Below are 18629 nucleotides of genomic sequence, written 5' to 3'. Positions count from 1 at the left end.
GCCTCATTAGACATGTTTTACAATTCAGGCAGCATCCTGGTAAATCTCCTCTGCCCCTCTCCACAGCTTCCACACCCTTCCTACAGCATAATGAGACAATCAGAATGGAACATAACATCCTAAGTGTTGTCCAACCAGGCTTTTATAGACCTGAAACATTACTTCATGGCTCTTAAACTCAATCCCCAGCTAAAGGCCAGCACAGCATAAAGCTTCCTAATTCTCTGGATTTGTACCTTAAGGTCCCTCAGTTCTTCCACCCTGTGAAATCCTGCCATGAACCATATATTATGCCTTCCAAAATGCATCACTTCACACTTACATCAGACTCTAAAGGAAGCAGAGAGATTGGCCAAGAGAGGCCAGATTTTGGGGGGCGACAGCCTCAAGAATCAGGGGAGAGATTTAAGTCAGAGATCAGGAAGAACTGCTCTCTCAGAGAGTAGTGGAATTCCCTGCCCTATGAAGCAGTCAGGGCAGACTCATTAAATGCATTTTAGACACAGGTAGAATTTTGAAGATTAGAGGAATTAAGGTTTAAGGAGAATAGGCTGAATGGAGCCGGGACCATGACCAGATCAGCCATGATCTTGTTGAATGGCGGAGCAGGCCCGACAGGCCGAGTGGCCGACTCCTGCTCCCTTTCCTTTTGCTTTTCTGCTCTCCTGTCCCTCCTTTGCAAAGCACACTCCTGACTGATAGCCCTCCTACTCACTATAAATAGCAGGACCTAACCCCAATGATCCATTGACAGGCAGTTGAGCCATACACATGATAGAGGAATCTGGAGGAAAAGAATGGTCAACATTTTTTTGATTGAAATTCTTCATCAAAACCTTTTTCCCCCAGGAATACTGACTGATAAAATAGTCAAAACATCCCTGATTTTTGCAAATATTCAATTATTTAATTATAAAGCAATTAAAAATTTATCATACCATTAAAAATGTAAATATGATTGAAAAATTAAAACATAAATAACTAAAAATAATTTAAACACTTTTGAAAAACAAAAACAATTAACCATATTTAAGTACTTTCAAGTTAACAATCTAATCTAAATCAATTAATTCAAAATTATGTGCATTTGTTGTAATTTACATATTCCCTCAGAGACGTTCCCCTTGAACGAACTGAACAATGTTACTGAGTCTGGAATTGATCCAGACAGCCATGGTTCAGCTTGAATATTCCCAGCCTGACAACTAGAAAATTGAAGATGCTGGCATTCGGATGTTGGACTTCACGAGGAATGCAAAGTGGGAATATAGTCGCAATGATAGCTGGCATTTCAAGACTTGCATCAAACGTGTGTGTCACTTGGAAGGCATTTTTGGACATCAATAAGATTGAAAGAGTGCAGAGCGGATTTGCAAGGATGTTGCTGGGATGTGAGGAACTGAGCTACAGGGTAAGGTTAAACAGGTTAGGATTTGGAGTGTCGGAGAATGAGAAGAGATTTGATGAAGTGTGCAACAGAGGGAGGGATGGTTGGCACAACACTGCTACAGCGCCGCCAGTGACCCGGGTTCAAATCCGTCGCTGTCTGTAAGGAGTTTGAACATTCTCACCATGTCTACTTGGGTTTCCTCTGGAAGCTCAGGTTCCCTCCCACCTTCAAAACATACAAGGGTTGTAGGTTGATTGGGATATTTGGGCAGGACGGGCTTGTGGGCCCAAACTGCCAGTTACTGTGCTGTATATCAAAATTTAATTAAAAATATAAAATACACATTAAAATTATGAGGCACATAGAAAGAATAAATGCAAGGAGACTTCCTCCACTGACATTGGGTTAAGAATGAAAGGGGAGAAGTTTAAAGGGAACTCCTTCATGGAGAGAGGGCTGAGTGTGGAATGCGGGTAAGATGTTTCCCTTGGTGGGTGAATCAAGGACAAGGGGTCATAGTCTGAGAATTAGAGGCTATCCATATAAAACAGAGATTAGGAAGAACTTCTTTAGCCAGAGGGTCGTGGATCTGTGGAACTTGCTGCCGCATACAGCAGTGGAAGCCAGATCACTGGGAGAACTTAAACAAGAAATAGACAAGTATTTCATTAGTGAGGGCATCGAGGGATATGGGGAATATGGGATATGTTCCGTAGATTTACGGAACAGACTCGATGGGCCTAGTGGCCTGCTTCTGTTCATTTGCCTTGTGATCTTGTAACAGGCCCTTCCGGCCCACTATGTCATGACCTCCCAAATATCCCATTTAACCTACAACCTCTGCATGTTTTGAAGGGTGGTTGGAAGCTGAAGCTCCCGCAGGAAACCCACACAGGACACAGTGAGAATGTTCAAACTCCTTACCGATGGCGCCGGATTCGAACACGATTCACTGGCGCTGTAACAGGTGCTGTGCTAACCGTGCTGCCCTTCCAAACATTAACCATCCTCTGGGTGAAAAATAATTATCTGCCCCAAATATACAACCTCTTATTTGCGACTGTGACCCCTGTGTACGAACACCCTAACAATCAGAAACATCAGTTAGCACATTTACCCCATCAGGGCCTGAAAGGATTTTGCATGTTTCACTAAGATCACCTCTCATTCCATTGACCTTATACGTGTAAAATCCCTATCTACTTAATCTCTCTTCATTTGACAAACCTTCCATCCCAGAAATCAATTTGAAATTCCCCTGACATAATTAATCCCTAAATCCTAAATACTAAATCCCTCTGTCTTGTTTCAGATCCAGGTCACCTTGTCCATTTATTTTAAGAAGCCCCTGACAATCTATTTAATTGGCTGCAAAGTTCTTTGAGATATCTTGTGATTTTAAAAAGCCTCTACAGCAGTAGTTTTCAAACTTTTTCTTTCCTTTTTCAACTCTTGTGCATGAATCGCAAAACGTTAGGTTGCAGGTGCAGCAGGTCATTAAGAAGGCAAATGGAATGTTGGCCTTCATCGCGAGAGGAATTGAATTCAGGAGTAGGGAGGTCATGTTGCAACTGTATAAGGTACTGGTGAGATCACACCTGGAGTACTGTGTCCAGTTCTGGTCTCCATATTTGAGGAAGGATACACTGGCTTTGGAGACGGTCCAGAGGAGGTTTACTAGGTTGATCCCTGGAATGAAGGGGTTGACTTATGATGAAAGATTAAATCGTCTAGGATTGTATTCGCTCGAGTTCAGAAGAATGAGAGGAGATCTTATAGAAACATATAGAATTATGAAGGGTATGGATAGGATAGATGTAAGAAGGTTTTTTGAGCTGGCTGGGGAAACTAAAATGAGAGGACACAGTCTCAAGATTCGGGGGAGTAGATTTAGGACAGAGATGAGGAAAAATAGTTTTTCCCAGAGAGTAGTGAACGTTTGGAATTCTCTAACTAGAGAAGTGGTTGAGGCTGCTTCATTAAACTTATTTAAAATTCGGTTAGATAAATTTTTACATGATAGAGGAATTAGGGGATATGGGGAGAAGGCAGGTAGGTGGAGTTAGGTCATAAATTAGATCAGCCTTGATCGTATTGAATGGCGGAGCAGGCTCGATGGGCCATTTTTGGCCTACACCTGTTCCTACTTCCTATGTTCCTATGTTTAAGTATTGCTTGTGCCATCAGTGCTCTGTGATTAGTAAGGGGTTGCTTCAGGTGGTATGTGGGCAGGGAGAAAAAGTTTGAAAACTAATATTTTGATCATACCTCATTGACTCGTTATGTGCACAGTTTCAGAACTCCAAAGGAAATGGGCCAATGACAATTTTTCTCAAGCAAAATGTTTCCGTAACAATTGGGTCTAGAGCAGTGATTCTCAACCTTCCCTTCCCACTCACATCCCACTTTAAGCAATCCCTTACTGATCACAGAGCACCGATGGTGTAGGGATTACTTAAAGTGGTATGTGAGTGGAAAGAAAAAGGTTGAGAACCACTGGCCTATAGAATGACAAAACTTTCCCTCTTTAAAGAATTTTAAACTGAAATCACTTACGACTCTCCATTGCCAACACTGTAATGTTGTGTTCTTCGTTGGTCTCCCTGTCCAGAGATTTAGCAATTGTGATCACCCCTGTTTTTGCATCAATATTAAAATATCGTTCCAAGTCTGTGTTGCGATCTATGGAATACCTGAGTGGAAATATTTAAAGAATGCACAGTTAGTTTTGGGTCAGGAAGGCAATTCAGTTCATTCAAATCGCTTTGCTTTCCTGTGTTGCACACAAAACAGGATGCAGAAGTTTCATCTATAGCTATGGAGAATCATCCAAGATAGGGTTTTGGCTGTCGACCGGATTACCAAATGAAGTTGGGTATTCTGTTACATGACTCTACCTCAGAGTAGACCCAGTTGCATACAGGGAAACACAGAAACAGATAATAGAAGCAGGAGGCCATTCAGCCCTTTTGAGTCTATCATTCAGTATGATCATGGCTGATCTTACATCTTCAGTTACCGTATTCCTGCTTTGTCTCCATAACCTTTGAGCCCTTTAGCCAAGAGAGTCCCATTCAACTCCCTTCTGAGTCTATCTGATGAAATGACCTCAACAACTTCCTGTGGAAAGTAACTCCACCAGTTCAAAACTCATCTCATCTCCAGAAGACCATAAGATTTGGGAGCAGAAGTAGGCCATTCCGCCTGTTGATTCTGTCCCACCATTCCATCATGAGCTAATCCATTCTCCCACTCTCCTGCCTTCTTACTATAACCTGATTATTCAGAAACCTAGCAATCTCTGCCTTAAATACACCAAACGACTGGCCTCCACAGCCAGCCCTGACAGCAAATTCCAATCCTGAGGCTGTGCTGCTTTGACTAAGCCTCCACTACCGTGGGAAACAACTTGGCCACCTCCTCTGTCCAGGTCTTTCAATATCTGAAATGCTGCTATGAGGTTCCTCCCTCATTCTTCTGAATTCCAAGGAGCACAGGCCAAAATCTGTCAAACATTCCTCATGTGCCAAACCCTTCATTCCAGGAATCACTCTTGGGAATCCTCTCTGAACACTCTCCAATGCCAACACATCCCTTCTTAAATAAGAAACCTGTACCCTGTACTCCACGTGAAGCCTCACCAGTGCCTGATAAAGTCTTAACATCACATCCCTGTTCTCATATCCTATTCTTCTCGATTTGAATGCCAGCATTGTATTTGCCTTCTTCTTTATGCACCCTCTTCAGACAACGAGCCTGGTAGGTCATACCGATGACGCTGGGGTGATAGTGGGAGAGGGGGACTCCAGTGACCCTCTCTGCCACACCTATGATCCTGTGGATTGACCTCCGATCCATTTCTCTCCAGCGGCCGTGCCACACTGTGATGCAGCCGGCTAGGACGCTCTTGACAGAGCTCCTGTAGAAGGCCGACATAATGGTGGCCGGTAGCCTTGCCCGCTTCAGTCTTCTCAGGAAGTGTAGTCGCTGTTGTGCCTTCCTGACAAGCGAGGAGATGTTGAGTGTCCATGATAGGTCACTAGCGAAACAGTGAAGCATCAACTGAACTTGACGTGAGTTTTTCGGATGCCTTCTTTCGCTCATACCTGACGTCACTCACTGAGCTCTGCAGTTCTGGGGCCCAATTAGGAATGGGCACGTCTGTTAAATTTGAAGAGACTTGGCCACCTGTTAGAACTCATTTCCACATGACTTTGTTAGAATAACTATTTTCCCTTCCGGACTATATCTCATTACTTTTCTCTTTGTAGGTGAAGACAAGATGATTAATTAATAAATCCTCAGGATAGGCTGGCCAGTCTTTTTCTTTTCTATTAGATTAGGTGGGGTTTTATATAATAATTTGTTCTTTTTTTTGAAGATTTTGGTTTGAGGAGATGAGAAGACATTTGTTAATTGTTGCCTAATACAATATGTTATAACATACGATGTCATTTTGTGATATTTTTCGCCTTTTTGATTTTATACTCCTATTCATGTTTTATTTATCTATAATATGATTAAGAAAAAGATTGAAAAAGAAAGAAAGGAATGGGCAGTAAATTTCCATTCATCTGATGATGTCTAGATCCAATAACAATTAAACCCTTGGTTAAACAATTAAACTGCCACTACTCAATCTCTCCTTCCGCTGCCCCATCACTTTTATAATTTATGGGTAATTCATACATTTCCTATTGATTTTTGTCTTGAAGTGGTCAGCTGGGAAGCAGGCCATTTGGCCTGAAAGTCCTGTCAAGTAGCCATTTATGGCATTAATCCAATGTTCCAAAACGCTGCTTATGTGTCTTTATCTTTGCTGTATAGAGAACACAAGTTGACCAGCGGAGTCAAGTTTTGGGGTTTTACTTTCACCATGGTGCCTGCAGACTTCCATGCCTTCTTTCTTTCCTCACACTTCCTTCATCTCGGCCCAGGTCCAACAGTCGCCCATGCGCCAGAGACAATTTAAGGTGGCCAATTTTCTGACCGACCCGCACGCCTTATGAGCATGAGGGGAAACTAGAGCGGCCAAAGGAAGCCTAGGTGGTCACGATGGAGAGCAGGCAGACTCCACATGGGTAGTGCCGGCTGTCAGGATTGAAACTTGGGTCTCTGGAGCTGCGAAGCCACAGCTCCACCGACCACTCCACTGTGCTCTCCAATGCACCTCGAGTAGGCAGAGACTCCAGGAAAATCCTGGATGGTTGTCAACCTTGTCTGCTTCTCCCACACTGACAACTAACCTGCTACTTGTTAGCAGGTGCCCATTGAGCAGTTAGTCACTGTTTAATGTTCTTTTGTTAATTCCATTCTGAATATTCACTTTACAGCCAATCAAATGTCATCACATTTGCCGTCCATTCTCTTACCGTCTGCACATGGCAGAACTTCCCTTTCATTTCTCCGCTCTCCCCCTCTAAATCTCTGGTCACTGTTTTCCTTTTATTTCTCGCAGAGCCAAGTATTTTGCACATTTGATATGCAGAGCATGGGACTGACCCTTTCAAGCGGACTTCATGTGACAGGAGTCGCAGGACCACTCGAGCCAGGGTGTCCAAAGGAGAGGACTTGCGTGACAGAAGGTCACACGTTAACTCTGAAGAGGGCTTTGAAAGACTCGTGTGACAGAAGGTCACTTGGTAACCCTAAGGAGAGTTCTCGGAGGAGTGAACCTCGTATGGTTCGAATCCAGCGATGTCCATGAAGAGTTCGTAAGTTGTCGCCGTGTCTGTGCGAGTTTTCCCCAGTTTCAAAAATGTGTGGGAATGAGACCATAAGACAATAAGACATAGGAGCAAAAATAGGCTGTTCAACCCTTCGAGTCTGCCCCGCCATTTAATCATCAACTGATCCATTTTCCCACTCAGCCCCCACTGCCCGTCCTTCTCCCTATGATGCCTTGGCTAATCAACTATTTGGGGCAGCACAGGTTCGTGGACTGAAAGTTCCTGTTACAAAGCTGCATGTCTACATTTTAAAAAAAAAAACTTAAGGTAGTCACCGTGATCCTGCGAATCATTTGGCCAAGGACTGACTGACTACTTGACCAAGGCGGACACAACACATAATGAATGCATTCGATTTAGGTCGAGTAATTGAACCGACATTCTGATCAGAACCATTTGCCTACATAGAGTCTGTAATGTTCTAGGCCTTAGAAAGTATCTGTCTTCTTCTCAGAGACTGCATTCTAAGTTCCAAACATTTCTGTGTAAAAATAAAATCCCCCTCAGATCACCTTTTAGTCTTTTACTTTTCACCTTTTAAGGGAGTTGAAAACTTTCAACTTTAAAATCTCGTCTCAGGCCATCCCACAAACAATCGTCCTTGCGTCTCATTGGGATAGCTACCAACATGCTCAATGACCCACCCCACCCAGTCGCACTCTCCCTTTCCCTTTCTGTCAGGCAGCAGTATGAAAACATGAACCTCCACATTCAAGGACAGTTTCTTTCCTGCTGTAAGCAAACTCTTAAATAGATCACTCATTGACAAAAGATGATGTCCTTGCACCGTTTTAACCACTTGCTCTATATTCTGCATAAAGTCTCCAAAGGCTGCACCATTTGGTGTACTGTAACACTACTCCCTACAATATTTTCTTATTTATTTGTTATTATTCCAGCTGCAGTTGTGTGAGTTAACTTACATAGGTAGCATGCAAAAACAAGCTTTTTAGTATATGCACCAATAAAACAATTCAATTCAATTATATATGGCTCCTTGCATTGAATACCCTTGCATGGAGGAGAAGGTTCTTATCCATCTCTCTCCTGCTTGTCCTGTTTATGCACTGCATGTGTGTTGTCTGGTTGTATGTATGCGTGATTTGCACTGAGGATTGGAGAACATTTTAGTTGGGTTGTACTGGCACAAACAGATGTCAGTCTTGACTTGTGAAGAGAATGAGAATGGTTCCAGTAAGCAAATATTTGGGAGCCTGGTGTGCATGAACTGGAGGGGGTGCTCAGGAGCGTGTGACACACTTCAGAAGGGATGAGATCTTTTGGGGTCCTGGTGTGGAGATTATTGCCCTGAGCGGGGCTGTGCAACCGTTTCCTGACTGTCACTTCTGCAGAGGAGACAGTGTACCTGGAGTGTGAGAGGTTGCAGCCTTCAAGAAGGGGCTGCTCGTCAAGGTCTGGCTGCACTTCAGCCCCACGCTCCTGATCTATGGGCGCCCAGTGTGGAGCAAGGGTTTTTGGGCACTCAGAGGATCTCCTAGTGGGGTCTGGCCAAGCTGGCAATTCATGGGTCGAGGTGGCCGGCATTTGAAGGTTAAGGACAAGTTGACTGCCTGCCTTCTTTCGGGGGGTTACATCCGGGCCTGTGTATCATTATAGTGGGAGCATGAGGTATTCAAGGGCGGCCAAGTTCCGGAAATGGTGAGGCCTCTTAAATGCATCATAAATAAGAACAATGGGATTTTAATATGAAATGTAAAGTGCATGTAGAAGAAGGACGGTATTGATTTACCTCCGATTGCAATTTTTTTTTTCTCTATTAATGTTAGCTTATTAGATGTATTTGTGTGTATAGTGTGTGTATATCATGTTAGAGCTGAAATGCTTTTTGTACTTAAAAGGATGAGATCTGTCCGCTGCATTTTCCAGAGATGAGCATGGTGAGAAGGGGATGGATTAGCCCCATTTCCCCCCAACACCCTAGAGGGTAGAGACGCACCTGACAGGGTTGTTGGCCATGTCCGGGTCGTGGGCAGAGACAGTCCCAATGGCTGTGCTCACCCTGGCTGCCTCCGAGACCGACATCCTGTAGAGCGGTGAGTTGAACTCAGGAGCCTCGTCCACATCCTCCACGACGAGCTTCACGGACGCCGTGTCACTGAAGGGTCCCAAGGCCTGGAACCTCTGGTCGATGTTCGTATTGCTCACTTCGATCTTCAGGTTGTAGCTTGACTTCTTTTCAAAGTCCAGCTCCTGCAAAATGATTTAACCATTGTGCATCAATGGTGCGAGGGGGCAGCACAGTTAGCGCAACGCTTTTACTAGTGCCAGCAATCGGGCCCGGGGTTTGAATCTCGCTCTGTCTGTAAGGAGTTTGTACGTTCTCCCCATGTCTGCGTGGGATTCCTACGGGGGAGTCCGGTTTCCCCCCACCCTTCAAAATGTACCGGGGTAATGGGCCACTGGGGGTGGAATTGGGCTGTATGTATAAAAATATTACAATATAAAAAAATCTGTTTATCCTTAACTCTGCAAAATGTCGGTTCATTAAGGGAGGGTCAACCTACTGGGTAACAAGATGCATCCATCAGCGACTGATCTTTAATATCTCATCACATCATTAATTGGCAGAAAAATTTATATTGTGTTTATGCTCTGTTGCTTGGTACATCTATCTTCATTATCTTACAATTTACGCTGTTCTGACAGCTCAACAAGTCAATAAAATTCCAAATGAATTATTTATTTGCAGTTTCCCAGTGTGCTAGTATTTTAATTTATTTTTGCCTTTCCTTACCCAAGGTCATGTGGCCCATGAGGGCTATCCCAGATCAATTCAATCCATCCCATTCCTCCCTTCTCCCCCGCTTATTCCCCCCACACCAAATTTTCCCTCTCATGAGCTCCTCAATTCTCCTTGTTACCTCCACTGAAGGGCATTTAAATTTCAAGCAACACAGCAGAAGCCTTTCCAGACCTGTGCCACCCAATTAACCTACACGACCTGTACATTTCTGGAGGGTGAGAGGAAACCAGAGCAGGCAGGGAAAATCAAGTTACAGGGAGAACGTCCAAGCTCCTGACAGACAGTGTCATGCTGCACTAACCGGGCCGCCCAATTTGACATAGACCCACCGACTTGGGTGATCCTTGGGAGGTGGTAGGAAATCTGGAACCGTCGTGGGTCAGAGAGAAGACACACAGACTGTTCAAACAGCACTGGAGCAAACAGTGATCAGCTGAATGGACTCACTCAATGGTAGAAATGATCAGTCAATGTTTTGGTATCATCGAGACTCAAGTGAAAAGGGATTGATACAGGTGGAACTCAACTTTGCATTCTGTCAAACCCATCATAAGTTGAAAAAAAATCGTAAGTTGGGAAAAGGACACCTCATCTACCGTTTTTAATAATTAAATTTTGAATACTTTTATTCCACACTGAAAAAGCTATTAATGTACACAGCTGAAAGGACATTGGGCATGAAGAATGCTTGAAGCATTGAACTAAAATTAACTGCTGGACGGTGAGGATACTGGGAATGCTAAATTGACAGGGTCATCAATTTCACTCTCTTCTGAAGATGCTCGTGATCAGCTTGTGGAACGCACTGCATCATCGACACTTGCCCAGCCTCGCGAGAGATTGGTGTACCACATACCACAAGCAGGGTGTAGAGCTCGTCGAAAGAACCAAAGACTTGTTGATCCAAACCAAGGCTTTTATTAGCAAAAGACAGGAGCTCTTCACAAGTGGCCGACCAGTCCGGAATGATCCGACCTGGCTAGGGACACAACCCTTTAAGGCCCAGACAATAGGCGTGGCTTAGCTCTCAGCCAATCGCTGTAAGCACAGTCTAGATACAGTAACTATATACACTATGTATATTGGTGATAGATCTGTACTATCACACAGGGGAACAGGTCGAAATTGTAAATTGTAAATACCGATTCAAACTAACGCAACTTTGAAAAATCATGAGTCAGACCATCGTAAATTGGGGAGCACCTGCATTACATATTGTATATGAAGGGGGAAAGAAGCTGGGGAGGGGGCCAAGAGATGATAGGACAGAAGGTGGGAGATGTGAAGAAACAGGTAGAGGGAGAGGCCACTGGGAATGAGCAGTGGAGAAGTCTGAGATAAATGAAAGTACAGGATCAGGTGAAGAAGTGATGGGAACAGTGGATCCAGGGAGGTGGGGGTTACCTAAAACTCCAAAACAAATTGATAATTTGTTCTACAAGTTTGCCAATGACATCACAGTTGTTGGCAGAATCACAAACGGCAATAAGGAAGTGTACAGGAGGGAGATAGATCAGCTCATTGAATGGTGTAACAACTCAATGTCAACAAAACCAAGGAATCGATCATGGACTTCAGGGGCAAGTCTTCTTGTGCCCAAAATTGGCACAAGGGGATTTTGGCCAGGTGAATGTGGAGAGGTTGCTTCTGCTGGGACAACCTGGAACCAAGGGTTATTCTTTACATTTTTGCTCACACTTTATGCTGTTCAGATGATTCAATAAAGTTCCAAATGAACTTCCAAAGGTACCATCCTCCCTCTCCCAGTTTGCTGGGGCACCCTCCCAGCTTATCCATCTATTGTCTCTGCCTGTGGGACCGTGCTCCTCCCTACCACCATTTTGTCCATGCCCCTGTCTACATTTTGTCATACCTTGATGAAGGGCTGAAGTCCAAAACATCGGATTTGTATCATAAAGGACACTGTTTGACCTGCTGAGTTTCTCCAGCGTTGTGTTTTTACTTCATCTGCAGTGTTTGCAAACTTTTGTGTTTTACTTCATTAGTAGGGGGATTCAGTTCAAGAGTCGAAAGGTCACGTTTCAACTTGACAAATCTCTGGTGAGACCACACTTGAGTATTGTGTTCAGTTCTGGGGACCTCATTACAGGAAGGACGTGGAGGCTATGGAGAGGATGCAGAGGAGATTTAACAGCAGGTTGCCGGGATTAGAAAATAAGTCTTATGAGCCAAGGTTAGCGGAGCTGAGACCTTTCTCTTTGCGGCAAAGATGAATGAGAGGAGACTTAATAGAGGTCTACACGATTATGAGAGGCATAGATAGGGTGGACAGTCAGCACATATTTCCCAGGGCAGGAATAGCAAACACCAGACAACATGTGCACAAAGTGAAGGGAAGTAAGTTTGAAGGAGACTTCAGTTTTTTTTAAATGTAGAGAGCTGTGGGTGCCTGGAATGCCTTGCCGGGGGTGATGGTGGATGCTGAAACATCATAGGAGCTTTTAAGAGACTCTTTGACAGGCCCATGGATGAAAGAAAAATAGAGGGTTATGTGGTAGGAAGAGTTTAGTACTTATTTTTGGAAGGAAGATAGAAGTCGGCACAACATCTATTTCTGTGTTATCGTGACATCTGGGAATTCTTGATTGCACCTGTCAAATTCTCCCAACTGTTCATGTCCAGAGCAAAGAGGGAGAGAGACAAAGTAATCAGAAGATATCGTGATAAATAAAAAAAGGAGGAAATATTGGATGTAAAAATAGAGTGACAAATAGACATTAAGAAATACATGGGTGAGATCTACAAAACCAAAAGTGTTAGATCTACAAAAGAATCTTAAACCTGTAATGTTAACTGTTTTTATTTGCAGTGTCTCAACCACAGAGTCACCTAACGTGGAAACAGGCCCTTAGGCCCAACTTGCCCATGCTGACCAATGTGTTCAACCCACACTAGTAAAACACCAAAATATTCAGACACTGTAGTTGAAGTACAAACACAATACTGGAGAAATTCAGCTTGTCATTCTGTGTATTTTATATAGCAAAGATAAAGATACTTAATCAACGTTTTGGACGAGCCTTTCATCAAGGTAAACCTGCCTGCATTTGGCCCATATCTCTCTAAACCCATCCTATCCATGCTCTGCCTAAACTTCTCTTAAACATTGCCACTGTACCTGCCTCAGCTACCTCTTGTGGTAGCCCGTTCCATTCAGCCACTGCCCTCTGTGTAAAAAAGTCACCTGTCAGCTTCCCTTTGAATCTCTCACCCCTCACCTTAAACCTATCACTGGGTACTGGTTCCCCTACTCTGAACAAAGGACTCTTTATTCACCCGATGTATTCCTTTCAGGATTTCGTACGCGTCTGTGGCATCACCCCTCATCTTTCTGCACTCCAATGAATAAAGCTCCAACCTGCTCCATCATTCCCTGTAGCTCAAGCCCCACGAGTCCTGGCAATGTCCTTGTAAATCTTCTCTGCATCTCTTCCAATTTGACATCTTTCTTGAGGCTGAACACAATACTCCAATCAGGGCCTCAACAATGTCTTATACAACTGCAACTGGACCTCCTAACTTCTAGACTCAACACTCTAACTGATGAAGGCCAACCTGTCTTCCTATTCATCCTACCTACCTATGACACCACTTTCAAGATACAGGTATACAAAACTAGGAACCTTTCATTAGGCAAAATGGCATAAAGCGATTAACGTTGCTTTGCAATTACCATTGCTTCTTTAGAGCGTTCGCAGACCCCCCCCCCTAAAAAGATCGTCAAATCATTCCAAAAAAACACTTAAAACCTCAACTAACACTAACATTTATTAAAAGCAGGAATTATATGATAAATACACAGCCTATAAATTAGATATTTACTTTTTGAACCTCCTAATGCACTCTGGTAAGGGTGCCCTCCCTGCTCAGCGCTGCCGCCACCACCCCGGACAGACAAGGAACACACAACTGTTTCTTCTACACTTGGTTCACTTATACACTCAGTCCATGGGGTGGGAAGGGGTGTGAAAACAACCTGAGTGACGCCACTGGGTGGGAGGTACAGGAGACTGGGATGTCGGAGAGAGAGGAAGATGGTCATCTATCTATTGACATCTCATCATTGTTCCCAGGGAAGGAGCTGCTTGGTAAATGCTTGCAGCCTCTATGATGGCTCGCTGCTTTCGTCAAGTGAATTTGCGTAAAGCGAATATTTGTAAAGTGGGGAATACCCTTGGATCCCTCTGCTCGACCACACTCCCCATAACCCTACCATTTACTGTGTAAGACCTATCCACTTTCAACACATTTTACTTTTATTTCAAATTTTTGGCATCTGCAGATGTTTTATTTTCATTTATTGTAGAATAAACTGACTGTGCTCATTCCACCATTCTCCAGAAAATATCCCCCATTGATCACTGCTGGTCACATAATGCAATCAGTTTAAATTGTGTAGGCTGGAGATATATTTTCAGCTTCTGGGACTAGTAAAAAGTTTATTGTTTTTAATTTTCCTTCACACGTCTACTTTGGTGTCAACCTAAGATCCCCGGGTGACAATAGAATGACGGCTCTGGTACAGTCGGTTTATTCTGCAATAAAGGAAAATTTCAAAGTGACGGGCAAATGCTGGAACTCCGAAGTCATCGGGGAGTAGCAGACACGAGAAAAAGGGAGAATACCCCCACAACCCTCCCTCCCCCACTTGAGAAGGAGAAGCAGAGGAGGCGGTGACGAGGGCAGCGAACCAGCGAGGGGCTCAGCGGCTGAAGGGTCTACCCAGGCCGGGGGCTGACGGCATCTTGCGGCTGAAAGACACGCACAGGCTGCAGGCGGACTCTGGGAAAACAAGTACCGGAGCCTGAATTCGAGAGGGTCCTGAGGGCAAGAGGGCCTCGGGAGCTGAAGGTTTCCCGGTCGTATTGGAGGTTTGGATCTGGAGCTCGGGTTACCGATGGATTGAACAGGGGTGTGTGCAGCTACAGAGGCAAATCCACGGACACTCAGTAACCCCGAAGAGGCTCTCTTTTGCTTCTCTTTCTATTGCTGTAAGGGGTACTGGGCAATGCTCATGGCAACTCTTTGTCTGGCTTAGAGCAGACTAAAGGAAATTTCATATATTGTATTTTCTGCTTTATTAACAGGCAATAAAGGAAAATTGAAATTGTGCAATCTAAGGACTTCCACCCTATTCTCACCAGTCAGCTGGAAGGCCTGGTCGGCACCTATTGTTACACCACACACCCACCTGACTGTCCTCACCCACCACCCCCCACAACCTCACTGCTAACATAAGGCCAAACCAAACCCTTTACTTGGATGTTGTGTGACCTGCTGAGTTTTTCCAGATTTTTTTTTCAGATTCCTGAGGAAGGAACCGGGCCCAAAACGTCGATAACCTTTTACTACGATAGATGCTGCGTGACCTGCTGAGTTGCTTCAGCAATTCTGTGTATCCCACTCAACCCCAGTGTCTGCGGATTTTCAAGTTTTACTGAGGTCAAAACTATATATGAAGAGTTTCACCTCATATGCATCTGTGTAACCTACAATCCAATGAGATCAACTCCAAGTGATTTGCTCCATCCCCCCCCCCATCTCTAATTCCTCTTCCTCATCGTGGTAAACCACTATGATTGGCTGCTGGCTGGACACACCTCCCGAGACTGATCCTACCCACAACCCTTTGCATGCTCCCCGTTCCTTTCTGTCTAAATCAGTCAATGAGGTCGATGGCTATTCCAGTCTATAGTTAATAAAAGCCTATTGGTTTCACAACTCCAGTCTTTTGTGATTATTGATGGTGCATCACTCATCTACCAAGATTCTCTCATACACCCTTCTTTCCAATCCCTCCTCCTCCAGCTCCCCTGTTACCTTTCCCACATCTCCAGCACCCACACTACCCTCCCAGTGGATCCCCTTCCCCGCCGTCCCTCCACATTCCCATCATTACGTGGCTCCATCTACCTCCTTCCTTCCTGTTGCCACCTTCAGCCTCCCCCCCCCACTCCAGCTCCATCTGCTCACCCACCACCCCGCCCCGCCACCTCTGCCTGCTTCCATCTATCACCGTTGGCCAACCTCCACCCCACTTGCACCCGTCCCTGCATCATCCTCCTTGCCCCACCCATCACCAACTCCCTCTCTCCTTAACTTTGGCTGCCTTTCCTCTCCTTTCTGAGTCTTGAGGGAGGGTTTCAGCCAGCAACGTCGCCCATCCATTTGCCTCCATGGATGCTGCCTCCTTCAGCGGTTTGTTTGCATGCTGACAATTCCCTAATCATTGGCTGGCATGGACAATATTTCTGAATAAATCACACTTAATAACGGCATGCACGTGAAACCTGAAGGAAGCATGCCTACCCCTCTGCTTTCTAAAGAGGCGGAGGAGATTTGGCGTGCCAGTGGATACTCCATCAAACTTCTGTAGGTGCACTGACATGTTGCATCACAGCCTGGTTTGCGAATTCAACCTCTCTGGATACAAGAAATAAGTAGGGTGGTATAGTTAGCGCAACATTATTCCACTGCCAGTGACCTGGGTTCGAATCCAGTGCTGTCTGTAACGAGTATGTTCTTCCCATGACTCAGGGGGCTCCCACATTCCAAAGACGTCAGAGGTTGGTGGATTGATGGGGCACAGGGATGCATTTGGATGGCAGGGTTCATGAGCTAGAAAGGCCTGTCACTGTGTTGTATCTCTAAATTATTAAACATACCCAGGTCTATCACAGGCTCTGAACTCCCATCCACTGACTGTGCCTATACAGCCTCAAGAATGCTGCCAACATCACAAAGAACTCCATGTAGAGGCTGCGTGACCTGCTGAGTTTCTCCATTACTGCAATCACGGTATCTGTGGACGTCGCTGCTTAACTCGGTCAGAATTAGTTTCCTTGTTAAATTTTTTAAAATGCAAATTTAACTTAGACATACAGCAATGATAATAGCGTTTGGAATCCAAACAGGCCTTTGAAGTAAAGCAACACCACTTTTGTATCAGCGGGAGTGACCTACTGCGTCAGGCATTCCCTTTGTGGCCTTCTCTACATTGGAGAGACTGGGCGCAGGCTGGAAGATCACTTCATTGAGCACATTCGCTCCATCCTCATCAGTGGAGGGTTCTCCCAGTGGCCAACCACTTCAATTCTGCATCCCGCTTCCATATCTGTCTGTGGCCTTGAGTACTATCTACCAGGATTCTCTCACACACCCTTCTTTTCAACCCGTAAATTGGAGGAACAACACTTGATTTTCTGTCTGAGCCCTCTCCATTAACACTGACTTCTCCAGATTCTGCTAACCTGCTCTCCATTCTCCCTCCTTTCCCTTCCCTCCCCCACCCCCGTCTTCAGCTCTCCACCCCTTTCCCTTTCTATTTAACACTCATCCCTCCTCCTTCTGCTTGCTCCAAACATTATCCATCTGTGTTCTGTAAGGTAAAACATCATGAGATGGGAATGTGTAGGGAGTTACCCTGTACAGGGCAGTAACAAGAAGGGGAGGTGTCCCTGTACTCCTGTTAGGTAAAACATCATGAGATGGGAATGTACAGGGCTGTAACAAGATGTGAATGCATCCTTGTACTTACAAGATAAGAGAGACATTGATGGATTGAGAGGCAGGAAGCTAGCAGGGAAAGGATAGCAACAGTTTTAGTCATTGGACAAGTAATGATATGATGATGTTCTAAGCACATATCCAAGGGTATAAAAAATCACCATTTTGCTGATAACGGCAGAATGCATTCTCCGACTAACATGTTTAGTCGCAAGTGTTACAATCCGGTAATAAAGAACAAAGAACCCTGATTTCGACTCAGTCTGGTGTTTGTCTCACTCATTCATGAACAAAGCAGACCTAACAGTTCCTCCCCCTACCCCTCCGCCCCCACCATTTTGTTCAGATGCCTGCGACATATTTCCATACCTTGATGAAGGGCTCAAGCGCAAAACAATGGTTATGTGTCTTTATCGTTGGTTTATAAAGTACACTGTTGACCTGCTGAGTTTCTGCAGCATTGTTTGTACTAGCACAAGAACAGTCCCTTCCAACCCCAAGCTCGCGCCACCCAAATACGCTCGTGTGACCAATGAACCTACAATCCCTGTTCCTCAGAGGCTGGCAGATAAACTGTCCTCGCTGGGACTCAACACCCCTCTCTGCAACTGGATTCTGAACTTCTTAACGGAAAGACCACAGGCTCTCTGGGTTGGCAGCAAAACCTTTAGCCCCATCACGAGGTTATCCACTTTGGAGGAAAGACCAGGAAGGAGGACTATGATCTAAATGGTATCTGTTTAGGAAAAGGGGAGATGCAGAGAGACGTGGGTGTTGCTGTGCATCAGTCATTGAAAGTGGGCCTGCAGGTGCAGCAGGCGGTGAGGAAGGCGAATGGTATGTTGGCGTTAATAGCAAGGGGATTTGAGTCCTGGAGTAGGGAGATCTTGATGCAACTGGACAGGGCCTTGGTGAGACCACACCTGGAGTATTGTGTGCAGTTTTGGTCTCCTTATCTGAGGAAGGACATCCTCGCCATGGAGGAGGTGCAGAGAAGATTCACTAGACTGATACCAGGGATGGAAAGACTTGCATATGAAGAAAGGTTGGATAGACTAGGTTTGTACTCTCTGGAATTTAGAAGATTGAGGGGGTGGGGGGTTCTTATAGAAATATATAAAGTTCTTAAGGGTTTAGATAGACTAGGCGCAGGTAGGTTGTTTCCAATGCTGGGAAAAACCAGAACCAGGGGTCACAGTTTAAGGATAAGGGGGAAGTT

At 44.8% G+C, this 18629-nt stretch overlaps 1 protein-coding gene across 1 annotated transcript in view; it reads right to left on the bottom strand.

The window, feature by feature from the left end:
* LOC138755820 (cadherin-7-like) overlaps positions 1 to 18629 on the bottom strand; it is a 176079-nt gene that overhangs the window by 53783 nt on the left and 103667 nt on the right. Inside the window, exons 4-5 of the mRNA XM_069922498.1 lie at positions 9077 to 9330; positions 3947 to 4083 (exon numbers count right to left, since the gene is read on the bottom strand). Of these exons, the coding sequence (XP_069778599.1) occupies positions 3947 to 4083; positions 9077 to 9330 (391 nt within the window). The remainder of the gene's footprint in view (positions 1 to 3946; positions 4084 to 9076; positions 9331 to 18629) is intronic.

The sequence above is a fragment of the Narcine bancroftii genome, chromosome 2 (genome assembly GCF_036971445.1).
Source record: "Narcine bancroftii isolate sNarBan1 chromosome 2, sNarBan1.hap1, whole genome shotgun sequence".
NCBI classification, from domain to species: domain Eukaryota; kingdom Metazoa; phylum Chordata; class Chondrichthyes; order Torpediniformes; family Narcinidae; genus Narcine; species Narcine bancroftii.
This window is presented reverse-complemented; position numbering and strand designations above follow the sequence as displayed.